This window comes from Zalophus californianus, chromosome 17, assembly GCF_009762305.2.
Source record: "Zalophus californianus isolate mZalCal1 chromosome 17, mZalCal1.pri.v2, whole genome shotgun sequence".
Lineage (NCBI taxonomy): Eukaryota > Metazoa > Chordata > Mammalia > Carnivora > Otariidae > Zalophus > Zalophus californianus.
This window is the reverse complement of record NC_045611.1, coordinates 51,694,476-51,716,976: the sequence shown is the minus strand read 5'-3', so window position 1 is coordinate 51,716,976 and position 22,501 is coordinate 51,694,476. Positions and strand designations below refer to the sequence as shown.

Sequence of the window (22,501 nt, the reverse complement as noted above, 5' to 3'; positions counted from 1 at the left end):
GGGTTTCACAAATCTTCAGCTCCACCACTGTGCCCCAGCGAAGACCATCAGTAGCCCAGCCTCCCCTGCTCTGCCGATCACATGTTCCTATCCTTCTACTGCTTTGGGCATTTGTAGGTCATTCCCTCCACCTCGGGTCAGTCCAAGATCCTTTGATCTGCCCATCTCCATTCATTTCTCCTACCCTCCCACCCACCCCCTCCCTGCACTCTGCTTCTCCTGAGTGGGGCTCAGGGTCTTTGTTCTGTCATCCTGTAGTGTGGGATCTCTTTGGTCATCCATGACCAACCCCCTCCCTCCTCTCCCTACCATCCCACATCTCCCAGCCTCCTTCGACTGAAGAAAAGGCATTCACCATAGTGGGGCCTGTTGTCACTCAACCTCTTCACCCTTCCACTCCTACCCACACCCCTAGTCTGCAACTTCCCCCACCAAAGGCTTTGCAAAAGGAAGTGAGGACGGGTGTCACCTGCTGGGATCAGAGCCTCCTTTCTCACCTGCAAATGACCTCAGTACTGAGATGTCTGAAGTACAGGAGGTAAATGCTGCTCAGTGGTGGAACCAAAGAGCTAGGGAAAGTTGACACCTTCCTCCTGTCCCTGCTCTCCTGTCCCAGGTGACAGTCACAGGCCTGGCATCACTTATCAATGCAGCTTAGGTCCAGGACTGGGAGGGAGGACACCTGGGTTCCAGTCCAAGTTTAGCCCCGGACCCTGTTCCTTAAGCAAGTTCCTGCTTCAGTGTGGGCAATCAGGGATATCACGTACAGTTATTGAGGTTGTGCACTGCATGAGAGCACCACATCTAAGAAAGCTCTATTCACATAGTAGACATTGTAGATTTGTATGTCTATTATGACAGGGTCCTGATTCATGGAAATAGTGTCTTGAAGAAGGGAAGCCATTTTCTGATTTGCCCACAGATATCATATGGATTAGGGTGATCCGTGGGCCTCAGTTTCCCCAAATTAAATATGACCTCCAAGGCACTGAAAAAGCACAGCTGTTCCAAGATTCTGAGTTTTAACGCCTAGAATCCAAACATGCTAAGGGTCTAAAGCTTTAAGATTCCAGGATTCCTACATTCAGGTATTCTAATCCGCACCCCAACTAGTCTCCGATTTGCTGGTTCTAAGATTTTCATCTTCTCAGAGTTTGTGTATCCGCTGCGGAAACACAAGTGCATCTTCTATATTTCTATCATATGTGGTTTCTAAAATCCCCATGTTTTTTTTCTTCCCAACGTTTTATTTTGAAAAAAATTCATGCCCAAGAAGGGCTGCAGAAATGGTTTGGTGAACCCTCATATAACCTTTGCCCAGGGTTACCGATTGTTCATTTTCTGTCCTGTTTGCATTCACTCACTCTCCCTAATATATACTAATATTAATCATGGTGGCACTAGATGGGAGCGAGTTGCAGACAGCATGACCACTCACCCATAAATACTTGAGTGTGCATCTGCTAAGATTTATGACATCCCGCCTCCCTACGGTCACAATCCAACTGCCACACTCAGGAAATGTAATACTGAATCAGTATTATTACCCAGTCTGCTGTCCCTGTTTGCATTTTCCCCTGGTCATCCCTGTAACATCCTTGTGACTGTGTTTTCACCCCTCCCTCTTTTCCAATCCAGTCCAGACCCAAATGTTGCATTTGGTTGTGATGTCTCTTTAGAGTTCTTTGGTCTGGATCGATCCCTCCACTTCTCTATGGTTTTTGTGACCTTGACACTTTTGAAGGTAGGCCAGTTAGTAGAACAATCCTCAATTTGCGTTTGTCAGATGTGTCCTCATGATTAGATTCAGGTGATGCACTTTTGGCCAGAACTCATGCAAGTGATGCAGTGTCCTCCTCGGTGCATTATATCAGGAGGCCCATGACACCTGCCTTTTCTACTACTAGTGATGCCCACTTTAACCATTTGGTAAAGATGGTGCTAAAATCCCCACTTAAGCTTACATTTCTAACATCCCATGACTTTAGGATTCTAAGATTCTAATCATTTTTTAAAAGATTTTATTCATTTATTTGAGAAAGAGAGAGAGCGGTGGGAGGAGCAGAGGGAGGGGGACAAGCGGACTCTGCGCTGAGTGAGGACCCCGACGTGGGGCTCGATCTCACGGCCCTGAGATCGTGACCTGAGCTGAAACCAAGAGTCAGACACTTAACCCCCTGAGCCACACAGGCATCCCTAAGATTCTAATCTTAATATACAAATATCACTAGCTAAATTTTGTTGAATGCTTCCCTTGCCTTATAACTCGATCCTTATAACGAGGTAGACATTGTTATTAGCTCCACTTTACAGATGAGGACCTGAGGTTCAGAGGGCTGCAAATCCTACCGCCCGAGATCACACAGCCAGCACATCGGCCCGACCCGGCTCGGAGCAGGTGGGCTCCCTGGGCTGGGTGCCTCAGCCACCATGAACAGCGTCTCCTGAGCAGAAGGCCGCAGCCCCAGGGAGCCCCTTACCTGTCTACTCTAGGCTTGTCATCTGGTTCTACCTCTTTGCCAGAACCTCGGGGTCCCTCTGCCTCCCCCCACCCCCCAGAGCTGGACTTCTCTGGGAGAAGTGGAGCCCAGGACCTCTTTCTTATGAAAGTGATCACAGTAATGATAGAGAACACTCATGGATCATATAGCACCTTTCAGAAATGGTGCCAGTGGTGCATGCTGGGATGGGTTGGGAGGGGAAATTATAGATTTGCAAGGTGCATTTACATCCCAGAGTCATTCTGATGCCTACAGCCCTGCCGGGAACCGACTCATTCCCTGTCCCTTCAAAGTTGCTCTCTGATTACTCTGATGTCATCATCTCATTTCTTCCCCTGCTCCATTATAGAGCATCTCACATATGTTCAGAGACTTACACAACTGATGCTCATTTAGACCTAAGCCACTTATATCCTTCCCCTCCTCAGAGGCCTCCCATGCTTCCCACCCCACTCGGAGTAAGCACCAAAGTCCCCGCTGGGGCCCCTGACTTCTGCCCTATTCCCTCTGTGATGTCATCTCCCTCATCTCCCTCCCCCCTCCCTTGCTCCCTCCTCTGAAGCCACACTTGCCTTCTCAAATACTCCAAGCTGGTCCTGCCTCAGGACATTTGCACTGGCTGTTCCCTTTGCCAGGGATACTTTTCCTCAGATATTCTCCACATGATTCCCTCCCTCACCTCCCTCAAGTCTCTGCTCAAATATCACCTCAGGAAAAATTTCCCTGACATCCTAACACAACACCTTCTCACTCCCTAACCTCTTTCCTCTGTTTTCCTCTATTTTTTTTAAAGATTTTATTTATTTGAAAGAGAGAGAGACAGAGAGAGACAGCCAGAGAGGGAACACAAGCAGGGAGAGTGGGAGAAGGAGAAGCAGACTTCCCGCTGAGCAGGGAGCCCGACGTAGGGCTCGATCCCAGAACCCTGGATCACGACCTGAGCCAAGGCAGATGCTTAACGACTGAGCCACCCAAGCGCCCCTTCTCTATTTTTCTCCATAGCACCATCACCACCTGACATTTTACTATATGTTTGTTGTTTACCCATCTCTGGCACTAGAACAGAAGCTCCACCAGGGTAGGGATTTTTCTCTGATCTGTTTTTTTTTTTCAAGATTTTATTTACTTATTTGAGAGACAGAGCATGAGCAGGGGCGGAGGAGCAGAGGGAGAGGGAGAAGCAGACTCCCCGCTGAGCAGGGAGCCCGATGCGGGACTCGATCCCAGGACCCTGAAATCATGACCTGAGTCAAAGGCAGACGCTTAACGACTGAGCCACCCACGTGCCCCTCTGATCTGGTTTTGCTGCCATTTCCCCAACACTAAGAAGAGTGCCTGGCACACAGCAGCTGCTCAGTAAATATTTGTTGAATGAATGAACAGTAATTAAATTATTACATGTGTAATTGTCACCACGATATGGCTCTCCCACGGGGCTGTGAGTGCGGTGAGCCCTGTGAAGACAAGGCCTCTTCGCCACTCTGTTCCCAGCACCACCCAGAACAGGGCACAGAGAAGGTGCTCAGGGAGGATTTGTTGAATGAATGAATGAATGAATGACACCAAGTTAAGGAGTGTGGATGTTCTCTTGTGGGTACCCAGGAAGGCTGAAGGGTTTTCATCAGAAGTGTGAAAAGGTCAGCTCTGGGCACCACATCCCTGCTACTCCCAAGTGTTGTCCCTGTACCCTATGGGAGAATCCACATCCTGTGGGAGTGGCTTAGAAATGCAGTCTTGAACCCCGGAGCCACTGAACCAGAATCTGCATTTTAGCAAGATCTCCCAGGGGATTCGTGTGCACATTAAGGTTTGAGACGTGTGGCTCTGGAACACTGCAGGCTCTCTCCACCCTGGGATTTTGCATGCGCTGCTCCCTCTGCCTGGAGCACTCCTGTCCACTAGAAACTCCCCCAGGAAGCCGCTGCTGATCTCATCTTCATCATTAACTATTTAATGCTGGCGCTACTAATCCTCATGGGCTCCACGAGGGAGGGACTACCTCGGTCTTGTTCCCCTTTTGCATCCCCTACCCTCCCCGCTAGGAAGCCCACCCTAATTCATCCTCGGTATTATTTGTTTAATGCCTGTCCACCCTCATACTGGGGAGTTCTCGGTGGCGCCTTTCCCTCCTCCAGGAAGCCTGCCCTGACTACTCTCCTTCCCAGAACCGCTGACCCACCTTCACCGCTTTCTTTTCCCTCCAACCCTCCCGCCACAGCGAGGGCACGCTGGTGTTCAAGCCGGGCGAGACACAGAAGGAGCTGCGCATCGGCATCATCGACGACGACATCTTTGAGGAGGACGAACACTTCTTCGTGCGGCTGCTGAACCTGCGCGTGGGAGACGCGCAGGGCATGTTCGAGCCCGACGGCGGCGGGCGGCCCAAGGGACGCCTGGTGGCACCACTGCTGGCCACCGTCACCATCCTGGACGACGACCACGCGGGCATCTTCTCCTTCCAGGACCGCCTGCTGCACGTGAGCGAGTGCATGGGCACCGTGGACGTGCGCGTCGTGCGCAGCTCGGGCGCGCGGGGCACCGTGCGCCTCCCGTACCGCACGGTGGACGGCACGGCGCGCGGCGGCGGCGTGCACTACGAGGACGCGTGCGGCGAGCTGGAGTTCGGCGACGACGAGACCATGTGAGCGCGCCGGGGCGAGGAGGGGGAATGGGGCTCCGCGGGCAGATGGGGCGGGGCCGGAGAAGTGGGTGCGGCCGACCAGTGGGCGGGCCGCGAGAGGGGGCGGGGCCTGGGCAGTGGGGGCGTGTCGGGTAGTGGGCGGGACCTGATTGGGGAGGGCTGGGGAGGCGGGGCACGGCCCAGAGAGGGGGAGGGCCAGGGATGAGGAGGGAGGAGACAGGAGTGACGGGGCGGGGCCAAGAGGAAGGGATGGGACGTGGGAAGGGCGTGGGAGAAAGAGGCTGGGTTGAGGAGAGCAGGGTGGACCCGAGAAAGAAGGGCCAGGTGAGGAGAGAGAGGAGAAGAGGTAGGATAGAGGCCTGGGAAGAGGAGTGTAGAGGATTTAATTGGTAGCTAGTAGGAGGTGGAATGTGGCCTGAGGAGAGAGGCCTCGTGGACAAGAGGGGAGGGTCCGATCGAGGTGGGACGGTGCCTGTGGAAACGGAGAAGCAGCAAGGCCTAAGGCGATGGGTGGGGTCTGGGTAGGGACCCAAGGAGCTGGACGAGGACGGCGGAAGAAGGCGGGGCCTATGGGGATAGGGCGGAGCTTGGGGCGGGACTAGGGAAAGGGTGGAGCTTGTGGGTAGGAGGAAGAACTTGGGGAAATGGCAGGGCACTTACGGGGAATGTGGGCTAGGCTTTGGGAAAAGACCGAGTAGGAATATGGGGGCCTGGGAAGGTAAGGGCAGGGCTTGGAGAGACAGTGAAGAAACTGGAAGACACTGGATTTGCGGAAGGTGGCGTGGGGTCTGGGGAAGTGGGCTGGATACACCGACACAACCAACACACACACTGGCACATACAGAATCACCAAGCCACAGACGCGCTCGCTAAAACACGGCGTCAGGGCTGGTCTCATGCCCAGACACCCGGCCACCCGCTTACACAGATGCCCGAGTCTCCCCACTGTGTGCCTGCAGCCTCACATTCCCCGCCACCTGACTGGGATGCAGACGGCGCCTTCCCCCTTTGCCTGCGCCCTTCCGCCCCCGCACGCCCGTCTGTCTCCCTCCTCCTGCCGCCCACGCTCCTCCCACCAAGCAGTGCCCCCACCGTGCTCCCTTCCCCCTCCTCCTCCCTGCCTCTGTGCCTTGGCCTCCGCTCAGCTTCTCACTGCTCTCCCCGCCTCTCCATCCCTCCCTTCGCATCTCCGCGTCTCTCGCTCCTGGCAGTCTCTCGCTCCTGGCAGTCTCTCTCTGGGTCTCTGTTAATCTCTAGATCTCCGCCCTCATTGTCTAGCTCTCTGACTCTGGTTATATTTCAGTTATGGACTCTCCGTACCTTTCCATCTCTCTCTGTCTCTGGCTTGAGCTGAGAACTTGGGCTGAGGGCTGTGGGCACCATCCCAGCCCCCCTTCTCACATTCAAGAGGCAGGGGGAATGGGGGAAAGTTGTCTTTCTGCTCATTCTGGTCCTTACTGTAGTCTAACCCACTCCCCTCCTGCTGCTGCGACCCCACAGGCCCTCTCCTCCCCCACAGGGCTTCCCCAGGCTGGGATGCCCTCTGCTCCCGCCCCCACCCTCGCCCCCGCCCAAGCTTCCAGCTGTGGCTTCAGATGACAGATAACAGGAGGCTAATTAGCTAAGTTTAGGGAAACACATCCTTCCTCTCCCGGGCAGGCCCTAATTAGAGGTGCTTGGAAGCAGCCCGGCTGGAGGGGCGGCCCCAGGCAGAATCAACACCGACGTGGAGGAGAGACGCCCAGAGATGGGGTGGTGGGGAGAGAATGAGAGCGAGAGACAGAGAAGACCTAGAGAGAGAGACGGAGAGACAGAAGACAGAGGCACAGAGTTAGAGAAAGACAGAAACTTTGATACAAAGGGAGAAGGAAACTGAGAAATATGTAGAGAGAGGGAGCCAGAGAGATTGAGGAGCTATGATCCAGGAAGCCTGAAGGGAAGCGAGATGCAGGGAAGAAAGAGAGAGACTTTCTTACTGAGAGAAACTCAGTGGGACTCAGGGAAGGAGAGGTCCTCTTGATGCGACAGAGGAAAGAGTTTGGGTCAGAGAGAGGCACAAGAGACAGGATGCGAAGGAGACTGGTTCGAGATCAGAGGCTGCGGAGGGCGGGAGAGTGGGGTTTCCAGGAAACAGGGAGGGCAGTCATGAGAGAGTCAGACTGGGGAGAAAGGCTGCTTCCTTTAATCTCAGGAAGTCCTGCCTTTGTCTAGCTCGAGTCCCTCTTGCTGTCCCCTGCCAGTTGGGTTTCTCCTCCCTGGGTCCCCTGAGAGGGCATGCCTGTCAGGGTGCCAGTTGGCACGCGTGTCACTGCGTGTCAGTCACCACATGCTGGCGGATCACGGCGTGTCTGGGAGAGAGTGAGCGTCGGAGGTGTGTGTGTATCACCTTGTCAGCGTGTCACCAGGTCGGCAGCTGTCTGCGTGTCAGGGTGTGTGAGGAGAATGTCTCCGGAGAGCCTGCTTCTTGCCACGGTGTTCCAGCACCGTGGACAGCTCCCAGCCCACAACTGAGGTTGGGGGCGGCCATTTCTTTTCACCCACAGAAAATTTAAAATATCCTGAGACCAGGAGGGGGTGAGGGTGGAGGTGGGCATATGTCCCCACATGACTGTCTTGTGTACATCTGTCTTTGTATGGGTGTCGCTGTGTCCTGTGCGTTTGTGTGTTGAGATGGGTCCATTGAGAGACCGTATGGTTGAGAGCCTCTTGACTGAGTTGCATTGACTTCAGTTATTCCAGCCTATGGACACCGAGAGACCTAGATGGGGAGAGAAGAACACAGATGAAGAAAGGCAGAGAGCTGGGGAAGAGCCTGAGACAGAGAGGGTCAGAGATGGAGAGAGAAAGAGAGAGACTGGAGGGAATAAAAATAAACAGACACCAAGAAGCTTAATGAGGGAGATGTAAGGAAGGAGAGTCTACATGGTACCACAATGGGGCTCTGCAGGTTGGCGAAGTCGCGAGGCTGTGGTGGGGGTGTTGTGCTAACAGGCATCTGGTCTGTGTGATTTTGCCACTGCATAGGGAATGGCTGCGGGGTGCGATGGTGTGTGGGTGTGGGCAGTGTGATTGGCTGAGCTTCCTCTGCTGGGTGACTGTGTGGGCTGGGTGTTTGTGTTTCTGGGTTCTGGGGCCAGGCCGCGAGGCTCCTACCGCTGAAAGAGCTGCTAGTGGCAGGGCTGTGGTCTTTCTGGGGTTGTGGGTCTCTGTGAGTGGGGGGGTGGGTTGTTTGCCTGGAGGGCAAAAATAACGTTTGGCTGTTCCTCCCTAGTCACCCCCCCCCCGGTTACCATAGCAGTGGGGATGCTGACAAAATCAATTAGCACTCAGTTAACCCTCAGAACGTGGTCAGGACAGAGGGCAGGAAGCAGAGCATCTCCTGAGCCGAAGGCTTAGAGTTAATAAATGTTTCTGGAAGGCATACTATGTGTCAGGCACTGTTCTAGGCGTTGGGGATACAGCAAAGAATGTAAATGAACAAAGGTCACCGCCCTGGTGGAACTTACATCTTAATGTGAAGAGGCAAATGGCAAACCATAAACCAAATAAACACATTAGGTGGTATGTTAGAAGGTGATATGGAACAAAGAAGATATAGAGCAGAGTAAGGGGGCCGGGCATGCTGGGGTCCAGGCAGGGGTGGATTTCAAAATTAAGAAGGTGGTGGGAGTGAGCTTCAATGAGAAATTAATTTGAACAGAGATCCAGAGAAACTGAGGGAATGAGCCTGGGGAAGAGTGTTCTAGGTGGACGGAACAACCAGTGCAAAGGCCCTGAGACACAAGCAGGCCTGGCATGTTCAAGGAACAGTGAGGAGGCCAGTGTAGTTGGAGTGGGTGAGTAAGGGAGCGTGGGGCAGGGGGCCAGAAAGGGAAAAAGGGCCACATGGCATGGGGCCTTATTGGCCATTGTAAGGACTTTGGTTTTTATTTTGGCTGAGACAGGAGCCATGTGAACATTTTGAGCAGAGGAAGGACCTGCCCTAACTTTGGTTTTATCAGGACACTTCAGGTTGCTATTTAATAAACCTCAGCTTCCTTAGCTGTTTCTGGGCATGTTTCTGTCAATCGGGGATGATAGAGAGCCTTCCTGTGGGGGGCAGTTGTGAGGATTAACTGAGATTAGGGAGCCTGGGATGGAGGGGTGCTCAAAAAATGGGCTAATGGGTGAGTTATCTGGCAATTTGGGGAGGGGGCTTATGCTGGGTGCTCTTCCTCCCCCCCCCAGGAAAACTCTTCAGGTAAAGATAGTTGATGACGAGGAATATGAGAAAAAGGATAATTTCTTCATCGAGCTGGGCCAGCCGCAGTGGCTTAAGCGAGGGATTTCAGGTGAGGGGTGATGGGAGGGCTGTGGGGGAGGTAAGGGGTTCAGGGTGGGAGGACCCTTGGAGGCTCCATTAGTGGGTGCTCCTTCAGGCTCATGGGTCTGAGCTTCCCCGGGAAGCAATCTCACCTTCCCTCTGTTCTCTCTTTCCCCAGCTCTGCTGCTCAATCAAGGTGAGTGGAGTTACCTCTGGGCTTGATTGGACAGCAACACGGGAGGGAGGTCTCGGGAGGGTCGTGGCCTCAAGCTACCCTTCCAGGTCACGTTTGAGGCAAGTTAGAAGTGAGATAAAGGCAGATTCGGGGCTGGGTGAGGGTCGGAACTGACGTCAGAGTTGGTAGGGCCCATTGAGTTCGGAGTTACAGTGGGGGTTTGGAGGCCAAGATCATGTTTTTGTTTTGTTTTTGAGTGAGAGGAGGGAGAGAGAGCACATGATTGGTGGGGAAGGGGCAGAGAGAGAGGGAGAGAGAATCTCAGGCGGGCTCCACGCCCAGCCCAGAGCTCAGTGTGGGACTTCATCTCAGGACCCTGAGATCATGACTTAAGCTGAAATCAAGTCAGATACTCAACCAATTGAGCCACCCAGGTGCCCCAAGATCATGTTTTGTTTGTAGTTAAGATTGAGGGAATCGTAAGTCAGGATCCCATCTGGGTTTATGGTGGTGTCAGATTAGAATTGGGGTCAGATTTAGGTCAAAGCCTAGGTGGGGGTTTAAGGTGAGTTTGGGGGACTTATAGTTCAAATTGGGGCCAGGGTCAGAGATTGGGGTGGGGGTGGGGCAGTGGCTCGAAGATAAGGGACAGAGTAGTTTTGGAGCTGAGATCAGAATTGAGGTTGGGGGTTAGGATTAGGGTCAGATGGAAGATCTTATTAGTCAGGGTAATAGGAGCTTCTGTAACAGATAGGCCCCCTAATCCCAACAGTTTAACACAATAAAAATCATTGCTGGCAGAGTTTTCTGAGTGTTCCTAGTGGGGGTGGCTTTCCACTGAGAGTTAGGGTTAAGTTGATGCTGGGCTTGGATCCAAGGACCAACATGCTTCGGGGAGATAAGTGAGCTATGGGTGGGTCTGTACTGAAATTGGGAATCCCCTCTTTCCTTACCACCTCAGACACACTCCAGGATGTTTTTCAGAGCTTGGATGTAGAGACAAGGCCTCCTCCCACAAGGGTGATGATGATAATGATGCTGGTGGTAATTTTAACAAAGGAAATACCATTTTGGATTATTTATTGTGCACCAGGAACTGTGCTAAGCACTGCACATGAATTAACTTCTTTAACCCTCACAACCACCCACGAGGTAGCTACTGTCATTGTGCCTCTTTTACAGATATGAACACTGAGGCAGAGAGAGTCCAAGGCATTGCCCCAGGTCACATAGCTCCTTCCGTATGATGCCCAGAGCCCACCAGCTGAACCTCATGGACCAGCTGGGTCTTAGGTTGGGGAAGACAGTGGTCAGATGGGACACTGGGGCAGGCTGGGGGCATGCCACCAAGGAGGTTTCCCAGAGGACAGCAGACAGTTTTCTTTCTCAGTGGGAACAGGCAGCAAGGGCATCATGGGCCCAGTGAGGCGGGCCTCCCTGGAGTCTAACTCCCATCCTTCATGCTGCAGGGGATGGGGACAGGAAGCTGACAGCCGAGGAGGAGGAGGCTCGGAGGATAGCGGAGATGGGCAAGCCAGTTCTTGGGGAAAACTGCAGGCTGGAGGTCATCATTGAGGAGTCATATGATTTTAAGGTGACTTTCTGGGGCCCCAGCTTCCTGGAGTCATTTCCTTGGGGAGGGTCCAGGAGGAATCAGCTAGGAAGGTCACAAGGGAGAGGTGGTCAAGTGTGCCAGACCATCCTCCCATCCCTCTGCTAGCACCATGGACAGCGGCACTCTCTTTTCCCTTCTTGCTGTGAACCTGGCTGTGGGGGACTGGGGACCCCTGAGCATGGGCTGTGAGCCCCAGCCCCAGTGTTCTGCAGGGAGCCTCGGGGTGCCCTGAGGTGGTCACAGGCAATGATCTCTTCCCCACCCTTTTATCCTCAGAACACGGTGGATAAACTCATCAAGAAAACCAACTTGGCTTTGGTGATTGGGACCCATTCCTGGAGAGAACAGTTTTTAGAGGCCGTTACAGTGAGCGCAGGTAAGTGGGGAGGGAGGAGAAAGGAGAGAGAGAGGGGGATGGAGAGACAGGGGGATGGCGAGGAAGAGAGAGACAGAGGGACAATAAGAGAAGGAGAGCGTGATAAGAGAAGAGAAAGAACAAGAAAGACACAAAGAAACAGGGAAAGACAGAGGAAAAGATAAGGAACGATACAAACAGGAGAGACAGACACACAGAGATGCACAGAGAGTCGTGGAGAAAGACAGAGACGTGGAGAGAGCACGAGAGATGTAGAGAGTGAAGTCCCTAAATGGCAGAAGGCCAGAGCGAGAGACAGGGAGACAGAGAGAGGGCCGGTGGGGGAGCCATCGGGCGGGGCTTTCTCATCAGACAGCCGCCGGGTGGGACCAGGTTAAAACCCTTGGCCTCCCCAGGCAGCCTGGGCTCCTCTATTGCCATGGAGACAGTCATCAGGGCACCCCGCTCTCCCACCTGTGCGGTTCGCCCTCCTTAGGTCTCAGGTGGGCCCACACTGCCTCCCTGTGGCCAGAGACACCATGACACCTGGATTCACAGGCTCAATCCTGGGGATCAACATTGATTGGCACTTTGTGATACGGGCTGGGGAAACTGAGGCCCAGAGGCAGAGGAGGGACTGGCCTGAAGTCCCACAGGGAATTCAGAAAGAGCTGAGGTGGAGCTCAAGGCTTCTGTCCTTTATACATCAGGTTTCCTTCTAGGAGGCCTACCTGGTAGGAACTGAAAATACACCAGGAATTGTGGTTGCTCAGTGGGATCGAAAGAAACCAGGCTTTGGTGATGGAAAAATACCAGGTAGCAGAGCTGCGGACACCAGCTCAGAGGTCTAATAGAAACGAAGTGGTGCCTCCCTCTGAAGCCACATTCTTTCAATATCTATTTCTGAGGGATTCTCTGGACTCAGCCCTGTGTAGGACAGAGCTGGGAACAAAGAGATAACTGTGACTGATTGGTCCTTGTTCTCACAGAGCTCACAGTCCAGCGGGGCAGACAGACCTGTCACAAGACAGGGACAACCCAAAGCAGGCAGCGCTGGGACAGGGGACCCGACGTTGCTGCGGGAGCCCAGATAGGGTGTTGACCAGTTCGAAGGTCATGGAGGACTCCCTGGAGGAGGAGGCTTCTGAGCTGAGTCTTCAAACTGGAATAGGAGTTAGCCAGGGGGAGGGAGAAGACAGGGAGGTGTTCCAGGCAGAGGGAAAACCAAGTCCAGAGTCTGGAAGTCTGCGGGGTCATGGCACATTGTGGGGCGGGGGGTGACTAGTTTCGGGCATGAAGAAGCACGGGATGAAGCTGCAGGTGGGCAGAGTCTGGACCGTGCAGGTCCTCATAGGCTCCAATAGGGAGCTTGGGTGTCATTTCGGTGCATGGGGGCCCGTGGAGCATTCTCAATGGGGGAAGCTCCAGGCGCCAGAGGGAGCCCGTGGAAGGAAGGAGAGGCTGGGGTGGGGCGTGACGATGTGATGAGTAATTGGAGCTTCTATCCAAGAATGCTGGGGAGCCACGGCCCTCCCTCCAGGCTTAGGGAAGAGGAGAAGGTGTGAGATGGTGGTTACGGAGGGCCAACCTGAGTCAGCCGGTGAGTCTGTAGAGAGCAACTGATTAGATCGGAGGAAGGAGTGAGGGGGGTGGGGGAACCATACCAGTGATAAGTAATCATCCTGATGGTGACAGTGATGACGGGGACAGTGGAGTGCCAGGCAGCTTGGAAGTCCATTTCCTGTATGACCTCACTTAACAGATGTTTCCCAAGTATCTGGTTCGGTGCTTGATCATTTTGCACTTTGTTCAACAAATGCCTTTCCATCCTTGATGTGAGCCCAAAGCTGCTTGAGGCGCTGCCGGAGAAGGGCAGTTCTCACCCCCTTGGAGGGTGAATCATGTCCCGTCTGGCAGGCAGAGGTGCTCTTGTATTATATCCTTTACCTCCCTGCCTCAACTGTAAGCTCTTTGCAGGGTGGCCTTGGTTTGGAGCATCAGTGAATCTCCCCAGGCACTAAAAGGGGCCTTCAAACAATAACCGTCACACTGGAGGTGGGCCAGGCTGCACGGAGAGTACTTTCTGTGGCCTCACTCAGGTAGTCATCACAGCCTTCTCTTGAGGCTGGTCCAGTTCCTCCTCCCATTTCTCAGATAGGCATCTGGAAGCTCAGAGAGGTTAGGACACTGATTCAAGATCACACAGCAGATGCAAGGTTTGACACCAGAGAGGTAGCCCCAGAGCCATAGACATAACCATGAGGCTCCCTCCATGGGAAAGGCTGAAGAAGAGCCTCCCCTGATGGGAAAGGCCAGAGAAGTAAGCAAAGGCCAGAGCCTGCGGGTTCTCAAATCCCAAGCGCAGGAGTGTGGGCCTGGGTCTAAGGGCAGGAGGAAACCAAGGCAGGATTTGAAGCAGAGCAGGGAAAGCCCCCAAGAGATGCAATGAAAGCAGCCCCTTCCCTCCCAAGAGTGCGTTCTCCCCACTCTGACTTTGGCCATGTCTCACTGTGGCCAATTAGGAATGCATTCAGTGGCAAACACCAGAAAACTCAACCACAGTGGCTTAAGCACACTGGAGTTTCTTTTTCTCACAGAACCAAGAAATCCATAGGAGGCGATAAAGAGTTGGCAGCTCAGTAACATCCTTAAATGCCCGGGCTCCTCCTTCATTTCTCTTTCCCACTTTCAGCGGTTTGCCCTCGTGGTTGCAAGACAGCTGCCGCACCTCCAGGTGTCATGTTTGCGTTCCAGGCAGGCAGAAAGAGGAAGCAGGGAAGCAAGGAGGGTTACACTGTTCCTTATCGGCGTCCTTCCGGATGTAGTGCTTGGCCACTGGAGTCGTTCACTACTTCTCATTCATTGCTTTATGCTTCTCAGTTTAGGGCAAGGTAGACAAAATATTTCATCTGTGCTTTCCTGTTACAAGTCAAAAGCAGGTGAAATTCCGTCACAATACGTGACACAGACAACTCTAATGGTGAGTGAGGCATCACTGACATGGTTCAGAAAAACAGATCTGTAACACCGTGCCTGTGTCAGGAAAGCCGGAGCCTGCCGGAAACCCTCTGTTTAGGCCTCATTGCCAGACTGGGTCACATGGCCACTGCTGCAAGGGATTGTGGGAAAGCAAGTATTTAGCTGAGGACAGGACTGCCACTAGCTGTAAGGAATTCCAGGAAAGTTAATATTTTATCTGAGGACATGGCTATTGCTAGCCTGAAGGGATTCTGGGAACATGAATAATGTTAGCTGGGTATCTGGCTGGCGCTCTAGCTGCAAAGGATTCTGGGACACTAAGCACCATTAGCTGAGTATGTGGCTATGGTTCGCTGCAGTGAATCAGAGCAAGTCAATAGTTCTAGCTACAGAGATGGCTGTCTGTAGATGGTACTTGTAAAGGCTTCCGAGAAGACGACTCTTTTTTTAGCTAGGGAGGTGACCACCCCTAGCAGCAAGGGATCCTAGCAAGCCAGATATTTTTAGCTGGGCACGCAGCCTCTATCTTCAAGGAATTCTGGAAAAGCGAGTATTTTTATCTGGGCCCGTACGTTCTCCTAGCTGCAAGGGATTCTGGGAAAGCAATTCGCTTTAGGGAACTCACTGCCTGGAAATTGCACAAAATGGGAGGGGTCTGTAGGCGAGGAAGAAGGAGGCATGGGCGTGTGCCCCAGCTGGGTCCTGTGCCCACAGGGGACGAGGAGGAGGAGGAGGACGGGTCCCGGGAGGAACGGCTGCCTTCCTGCTTTGACTACGTCATGCACTTCCTGACGGTGTTCTGGAAGGTGCTCTTCGCCTGTGTGCCCCCCACCGAGTACTGCCACGGCTGGGCCTGCTTCGGCGTCTGCATCCTGGTCATCGGCCTGCTCACCGCGCTCATCGGGGACCTGGCCTCCCACTTTGGCTGCACCGTTGGGCTCAAGGACTCTGTCAACGCTGTAGTCTTCGTGGCCCTGGGCACCTCCATCCCCGGTAACCCCCTGGGAGACTGCTTGTCTGGGTAGAGTCTCAGAGAAGTATGACAGTAGAGCCTAAAAGAAAGGTTCTGCAGGTATCAGGTGGTGGAGTCATACAGAAACCATATGGTGGGTCCCCTAGAGATATGATGATGGAACATAATAGTAACTAGGCGGCGGGGGGGTCTGTAGATTCAATATACAGACTGAACCCTCCCCAAAAGCAACCGGGTGTACTCTCCCATAGAACTAAGGTGGTGGGAGATGTAGAAACCAGACGATGGATTCCATAGAAAGAAGGTGGGGCACTGAAGAGAAAGGTAGGAGAGGGGTCCCATAGAAATAAGGTGGGGACTTCATAGGTACCATTCAGTGGGTGCCAAAGAAACAAGATGTTAATTCCCTTCCCCTCGAGAAACCACGTGGAAGATTCCATCGAACCATGTTGGTGGCCATGACAGGAACGAGGCCAATGAGTCTCAAAGCTTTAACTAAGATGAGAGAGCAGAGTCGAAACTAGATGTTGGAGGCCGGGGTGCCATAGAAATAAGACAGTGGGGCCTCAAAGCCTGTAGTGTATGTCCCATGGAAACACAATGTCCATGATCCCCCTCTTCCCAAATAAACCTGAGAGAGGGTCCCTTAAAGACCAGGGGGCCCAGACAGAAATTCTTACAGGAGTGGGAAGACCAGATGTGGGGAGCCTGACACCTTTTTTTCCCACGTGGATGTGTTCACCAGTCGGGTGGTGGCGCTGGAGGCCTAGAAAGCAGGCGGCGGGTCCCGTAGACTACTGTGAATTGTTCCCTGATGCCCGCGCTCTGTACCAGAGATCTGAGTTATTAGCAAAATGTTCAAAAGTGGGCAGAGGCCATAGAAACCAGGCTGTATACTTGACAGAAACCACGGGGGAGAATTGACGGGAACAGGATCGCGTGAGCATGGAACCTAACACAAATTTTGTCCAGCCAGGTGGCAATGGGAGGATTGGGCCAATAGAAAAATAGGCGGTGGGTTCACGCGATGCGGAGAGTGATTCCTATGGAAAGCAGTGAGTCCCAGAGAAAGTGGGCGGCAGGCCCCATAGAATGCAGAGACTGCCCCCCCATCAGGCAGCGAGTCCACAGGAAGCAGGCAGCGGATGCCACGGAAAGTAGGTAGTGGATACCACTGAATGCAGACCTAGAAAGCAGGCAGCGAGTTCCATAGAAAGCAGGCAGTTGGTTCTGTAGCGAGCAGGCGTAGGCACCGTGAGCCGCTTGGCCTCTTGGGTGGGGTCAAGGCCGCAGGTGCGGAGCTACAGCAGCGGGAGGCGGGGAGGGCACACGGCGCGGTCGGGCTCGTCCGGGGCATGGGGGTGGCGCCGGGTCTTACGGAGAGCAGGCGTCGGGGACCCGCGGGGCCCCTCTGACCGCCGTGTCTCTGCCCACGCAGACACGTTCGCCAGCAAGGTGGCGGCGCTGCAGGACCAGTGCGCGGACGCGTCCATCGGCAACGTGACGGGCTCCAACGCCGTGAACGTGTTCCTGGGCCTGGGCGTGGCCTGGTCGGTGGCCGCCGTGTACTGGGCGGTGCAGGGCCGCCCGTTCGAGGTGCGCACCGGCACGCTGGCCTTCTCCGTCACGCTCTTCACCGTCTTCGCCTTCGTGGGCATCGCCGTGCTGCTGTACCGGCGCCGGCCGCACATCGGGGGCGAGCTGGGCGGCCCGCGCGGCCCCAAGCTCGCCACCACCGCGCTTTTCCTGGGCCTCTGGTTCCTCTACATCCTCTTCGCCAGCCTCGAGGCCTACTGCCACATCCGGGGCTTCTAGCCTCCTCCCCACCCCCCGCCCCCGCCCCAGAGACTCGGCTGCCCCTGCTCTGGACCCGCGTCTCCTTTGTCCTCCAGAGATTCAGCCTCCTCTCCTGGGACTCAGCCTCCCTTCCTCCTGGGAACTGATAGCCCCGCCCTCTGTCCCCACTGACATCCTCCTTCCTTCCCCTCGGGAGTCTCCCCGTGGTACCCGCAACTGTAGCCCATCCCTGTTAGTCACTGTCCACACCCCTGGGGACATTTTCACCTCGAGGCCCCTCCCTAGAGAACCGCCCCCTACCCAGTGACCTTCTAGAGAATCTACCGTGGTCTCTCTAGACACCTAGCCTTTCCCTATCCCTTACGACCCCCTTCCCCTAGAGGATCTCCCCCCCCCCCCCCCCCGCACCACTACCACCACCAGGGACCTGTGCCCCAGGGCCTCAGAACCTAGCCCTCCCTGGGGGACCTTTGAAGGAGGCTGATCCATCCCAGGATGTCCCCCGCTCTCAGCCCTTCTCCCCAACCCTCAGGGAGCTCTGTTCAGCCCCCGGGGGTGGGGCGGAGGAACAGGTAGGTGCGTGCATAAGGGGGCCACACCTTCCCTGATTTCTCCACTCAGGCCCTTGGGAGGACACTAATTCTCGAGGCTTGGAGAAGGGAGGGGAGAAGTTTGGGGTTTCAGAGCTGGAGGAGGCACATTTGAACCTGCAACTTCTCACATTCCAGCGCCCCCACTCGCCTCCACTACCTCTGAGAGCCCAGCCACGCCTTGGAAGGGGTGGGGCCTGTGTGTATATATAGTGTGTTTGGGGGAGGGGGGACGCGGGAGGGTGCATGTCTTGGGGAAAGGGGGTGACAGACTTTCCTTTTGTGAGGGCAGCAGACTCCCCCCCCCCCAGCCATGAGAATTGGCTTTGGGGAGGAGGCCAGGAATCAAAGGGAGTCCAGCCATCTCCCCTGACAATCTAGAAGGCTCATTTTGCCCTCAGTGCCAGCCAATCCGGGCAGGACCCTCGAAGAGGAGACCGAGGGTCCCAGAGGACCAATGCTACAAGCCAGCAAATGCTGCCACATCTCTGCCTGATGGGGAGCAGGGATGGGTGGGAGGGTGGGACTGGGGCCAGGGGGTCTGGGTGGGCATTTTTAACTTTGGAGGCCACCCATCTGTTGGTAGGCCATCTGCATTTTCTTACTGTTGTTTCCTGCCCAAAGGACACACTTGGGTTGTGCGGAGTGCTGCCCACTGCTTGGGACCCTGAGGATCACCCTGCAACCCCCATAACACCCTGCTTCCCACAGGTTTTTAGCGTTCTATCGTCCTGTTGTGCATCACCCCAACATCCCAGACCTGTTACCCACTCCCCTTTCTCTACTCCTAGCTCATCAGCACCAGTCGCTGTGTCTTCTCTGTGATTTCTGTAAAAGTTGCCATAAAAATTTGAAATTCTGCCTGAAAAACAGTCTACCCGTCAGCCCTTGGGATTCTAGAAGAGGGAGCTAATGAGGTCTCTGAGACTTGGGCAACTGTGGAACAGATCAGGTACTCTGGGTTTTTCCATGCCCCCAGTCCTCTCCAGGACACCCAATGCACCAGCCACACTGAAAGTCCACCCTTGCTTCCCGTAGCCACTCCCCCATTCACCACCCAGTTTTCCCTAGCCACGCCCCTACGCAGCGCCCGGGAGCTTTTCCCTAGCCACGCCCCCAATGGCCACCCAGTTTTTCCTAGCCACGCCCCCACGCCTCACCCGGGAGCTTTCCTAGCCACCCCCCCATTCCACCAGCCACAAACTCTTCCTTTTCACTGGGCATCCTGGGAACACAAAAGAGGAGGACCCAGATTTGCCTGATCAGAAGAGCTGGGGTTGATGGGAGTTTCCTGAATAAAGCAAGTGATTTTCTCAGAATCCTGAAATAGGAGAAGCGGGGTGTGTGTGTGTGTGTGTGTGTGTGTGTGTGTGTGTGAGCGCGCGCTTGTGCTTGCTTGACCAGGAAAAGGGCACAGCCTATGTAAAGGTGTGCAGACTTGTGAGTTACTGGCTTTTTCATACTCCGGCCAGTGGTTAGCATGAATGGGGTATGGGGTGCATGGGGGTGGGGAGTGGAGAGAGCTCAAGAGACCTTATCAGATCCTCTAAGGAGCTTAGAATTTATCCCAAAACCAAGGGGGAGCTTCGGAAGGGTTTTAAAGAGGGGGCAGGCAGTTGATGTCTGATTTACATTTTCAAACTTTCCTTCTGGCTACCTGTGAGGCTGGAGGCTGCGAGATCAGGGAGGAGGCTGGGGCAGCAGAGGAGGGGTCCTGGAGTAAGGAGACGGAGTGGAAGGGGGACGGCTTAGAAGATAATGGATCAGGCTGCATGAGGGGGTTCAGGGAGAGCGGGCAGGCAGGGCCCTAGCAGGAAGGATGTGGCGCTCACAAAGGGAGACGCCAGGGAAAGTTTAAAGAAAGGGCTATTAAGGGATTAAGGGGTGGGCAAGGTCAAGGAAGACAAGCCGGGAGAAGGCGCAGTACCCCTGGGCCAGCAGTAGAGGGACCGGTTACCACCCCCGGCCTGAAGGAGTGAGCTGACAGTTACCTGAAGCTGTTAAGACTTGAAGCGGAAAGTATAGCGAAGGCCAGGAGTATGGGCACCGACGACCCACACTGAAGAGAGAAGAGGGCTGGACAGTGAACACCCCAACCTGACTCTCCTCCCACCCACCAGGCTCCTGCTGGTGCCTCCCACTGGCTGAATTCCACCGGAAGCCAGAGGTTAATAGTTGGTGCATATAGGTCACCCTCCTAGGACGCAGAGCAGGCGGGAGAAGGGTGGAGAGTGGGTGGGTCGGGTAATTGGGGGTGGGGGGGCGGGGAGGGAGTCAGTGTGGAGAATGTCTTGCAGAAGCAGTGAGGTCTCTCCTGGGTTTGGGGAAAGAAGGTGGGGATAAGTAGGGGGAACAGGTTTGGAGAACATGCTGGATTCAGGTGAGTACATGGTGAGGGTGAAGCCTATGGGACATCCAGAGGAGATGTCAGGGAGGGGGGACATCCAGGGGAGATGTCAGGGAGGGGGGACATCCAGGGGAGAGGTCAGGCAGGGGGGACATCCAGGGGAGATGTCAGGGAGGGGGGACATCCAGGGGAGATGTCAGGGAGGGGGGACATCCAGGGGAGATGTCAGGGAGGGGGGACATCCAGGGGAGATGTCAGGGAGGGGGGACATCCAGGGGACACCTGGAGCTCAGGAGAGGGGGATGTGCTTGACAGAGATTTGGCATCTGTTGGCAATGCGGTGTCACCAAGCCACAGAGGGGGTGGGGCACAAGGAACATGGGAGACCTGCCGATGGAGAAGGACACGCCGGAAACGTAGGTGGGAAACCGGGAGACTGGGACACCTGAAGCCCAGAGAAGAGAGTTTCCAGAATGAGGGTGCGGTTGACAGGATTGAAAGGTGGAGGAAGATGAGCAGCTGGAAGCAACCTTGGGATTTAGGACTTGACAAGAGCAGTTTGGTGGAGGGTGTGGGGCAGGGGTCAGGCTGATCTAGACGGAGGAGGGAGTGGAAGTCGGGGAAACTGAGGCAGAGCATATAGTCCCTCCTAAGGATCGCCCCCCTTCTACAGGTGTGGAAACAGGCTCAGAGAGGGAAAGCAACTTGCCCAAAGTCTCATGGCTAGCAAGGGCGGGGATGGAAGAGGAGGAGGTGCGGAGTGCCCAATGGGACGCGGACAACTCTGTCTTACCAGCTTGAATGACAGTGGTGTAGCGGCAAGGAAATGGGTGAGCCTGGCCTCAGGAAGATGAGTAAGATCTCAGCTTCAAAGGGAGCCTATCCAGAGCCGGGGACACGGATAAGATGAGGACCGTCCCACACCAAAGTCACGATTCTTCCCTGGGTGCTAGGAGTTCCAAGGGAGTCAGCTTGGGAGTGATTTCAATTACTTGTCATGGCAGGAAGCAATAGCACTAGGATTTCCTTTCTTCGTGCCTCAGTTCCCTCATCTGGAAAATGGGGACAAGAACAATAATAATGGGGACGAATTGTGCAGGGTTCTATCGAATGATATATATTTTTAGAATAATACCTAGCACATAGTAAGAGCTCAACAGATGGAAGAGTTATACTTTCTAGATATTTCCAGCTTGCTTCCTTTTAGAGTTCGTATTCTCTCTCTCTCCCCCTCCTCCCTCCCTCCCCTCCCCACTCACATGCACGCGCACGCACGCGCACGCACGCACGCACGGACCACAACGGCTGTCCTAGAACAGCCCCAGGAGGACAGAGAAATGCAGACTCTTTATACACCTGCTTTGCCACCTGAGTCTCGGTTCCTAAAACCCAAACCCGGGGGAGAAGAAATGGGGAATATCCCTTCCACTCGCTCTAGCCCCCAGGTTCTTTAATTCCCTTTATCCAGTACGTGCGTGATCTGTGCCTGGCACTATGCTGGGGCCACTGTGGTGACCAAAATCTCCCTTGGCCCTGTTCTCGCCCGGCTCTCAGGGCAGTGGGGGACACATTGCAAACAGAGTGCAAGAGGTGGCGGTCAGCTCGGGACCTGTGAGTGGAAAGACTCTGTAGCAGGACACAGGTGGCAGGAAACTGGAGCACTGGGGCTGGTCTAAGCAAGCAGGGTGTAGGGAAACGGACAAGGGATGGTGCAGGACTCTGGGGCTAGCAGAGCTGAGAGCTAGTAACGCCCCCAGTCTGGGGGACGGGGCGGGGGGGGGGCAGTGCCTTCCAGAAGCTGGAAAGTGTGGCCACATGGAGAGGGCCACCCCACAAAAGCTGTGGCTCCGGTATAGGCATGCAAACTGACCCACACCCATGGGGCGGGGGCGGGCCAGTGGGAGGTGCGGGGCGGGGGGTGAATGCCCTGACCTCACTCTAGGGCTCTACAGGAGTCCCTAGGACAGACAACCCTTGGATGCGTTCCATTAAGCCGCGCTGCGGTAAGCTGACTAATGGCCCCCCAACAGGTTCACTTGCTAATCCTCAGAACCTGTGGATATGTTCCTTTCCGCGGCCAGAGGGACGTCACCAATGTGATTAAGCTCATCTTACACTGGATTATCTGCGTGGGCCCTAAGTGCAACCACAAGGGTTTTCAGAAAGGGGGAGGGGGTGAACGCAGCAGGACGTGTGACAGGGGAAGCAGAGGTTGGAGTTACCCG

General features: G+C 54.7%; 1 protein-coding gene across 2 annotated transcripts in view; it reads left to right on the top strand.

Annotated features, from left to right (window-relative positions):
- The window catches only part of SLC8A2 (solute carrier family 8 member A2), a 30,156-nt gene extending 11,725 nt beyond the window's left edge, over window positions 1–18,431 (top strand). Inside the window, exons 4-10 of one of the 2 annotated variants that reach the window (XM_027620292.2) lie at window positions 4,720–5,142; window positions 9,370–9,473; window positions 9,624–9,641; window positions 11,090–11,214; window positions 11,512–11,611; window positions 15,284–15,562; window positions 16,981–18,431. In XM_027620292.2, the coding sequence (XP_027476093.1) occupies window positions 4,720–5,142; window positions 9,370–9,473; window positions 9,624–9,641; window positions 11,090–11,214; window positions 11,512–11,611; window positions 15,284–15,562; window positions 16,981–17,357 (1,426 nt within the window). In that variant the 3' untranslated portion in view covers window positions 17,358–18,431. The remainder of the gene's footprint in view (window positions 1–4,719; window positions 5,143–9,369; window positions 9,474–9,623; window positions 9,642–11,089; window positions 11,215–11,511; window positions 11,612–15,283; window positions 15,563–16,980) is intronic. The other variant, XM_027620293.2, reaches the window with a different exon arrangement.
- The last annotated feature ends 4,070 nt before the right edge of the window (window positions 18,432–22,501 follow it).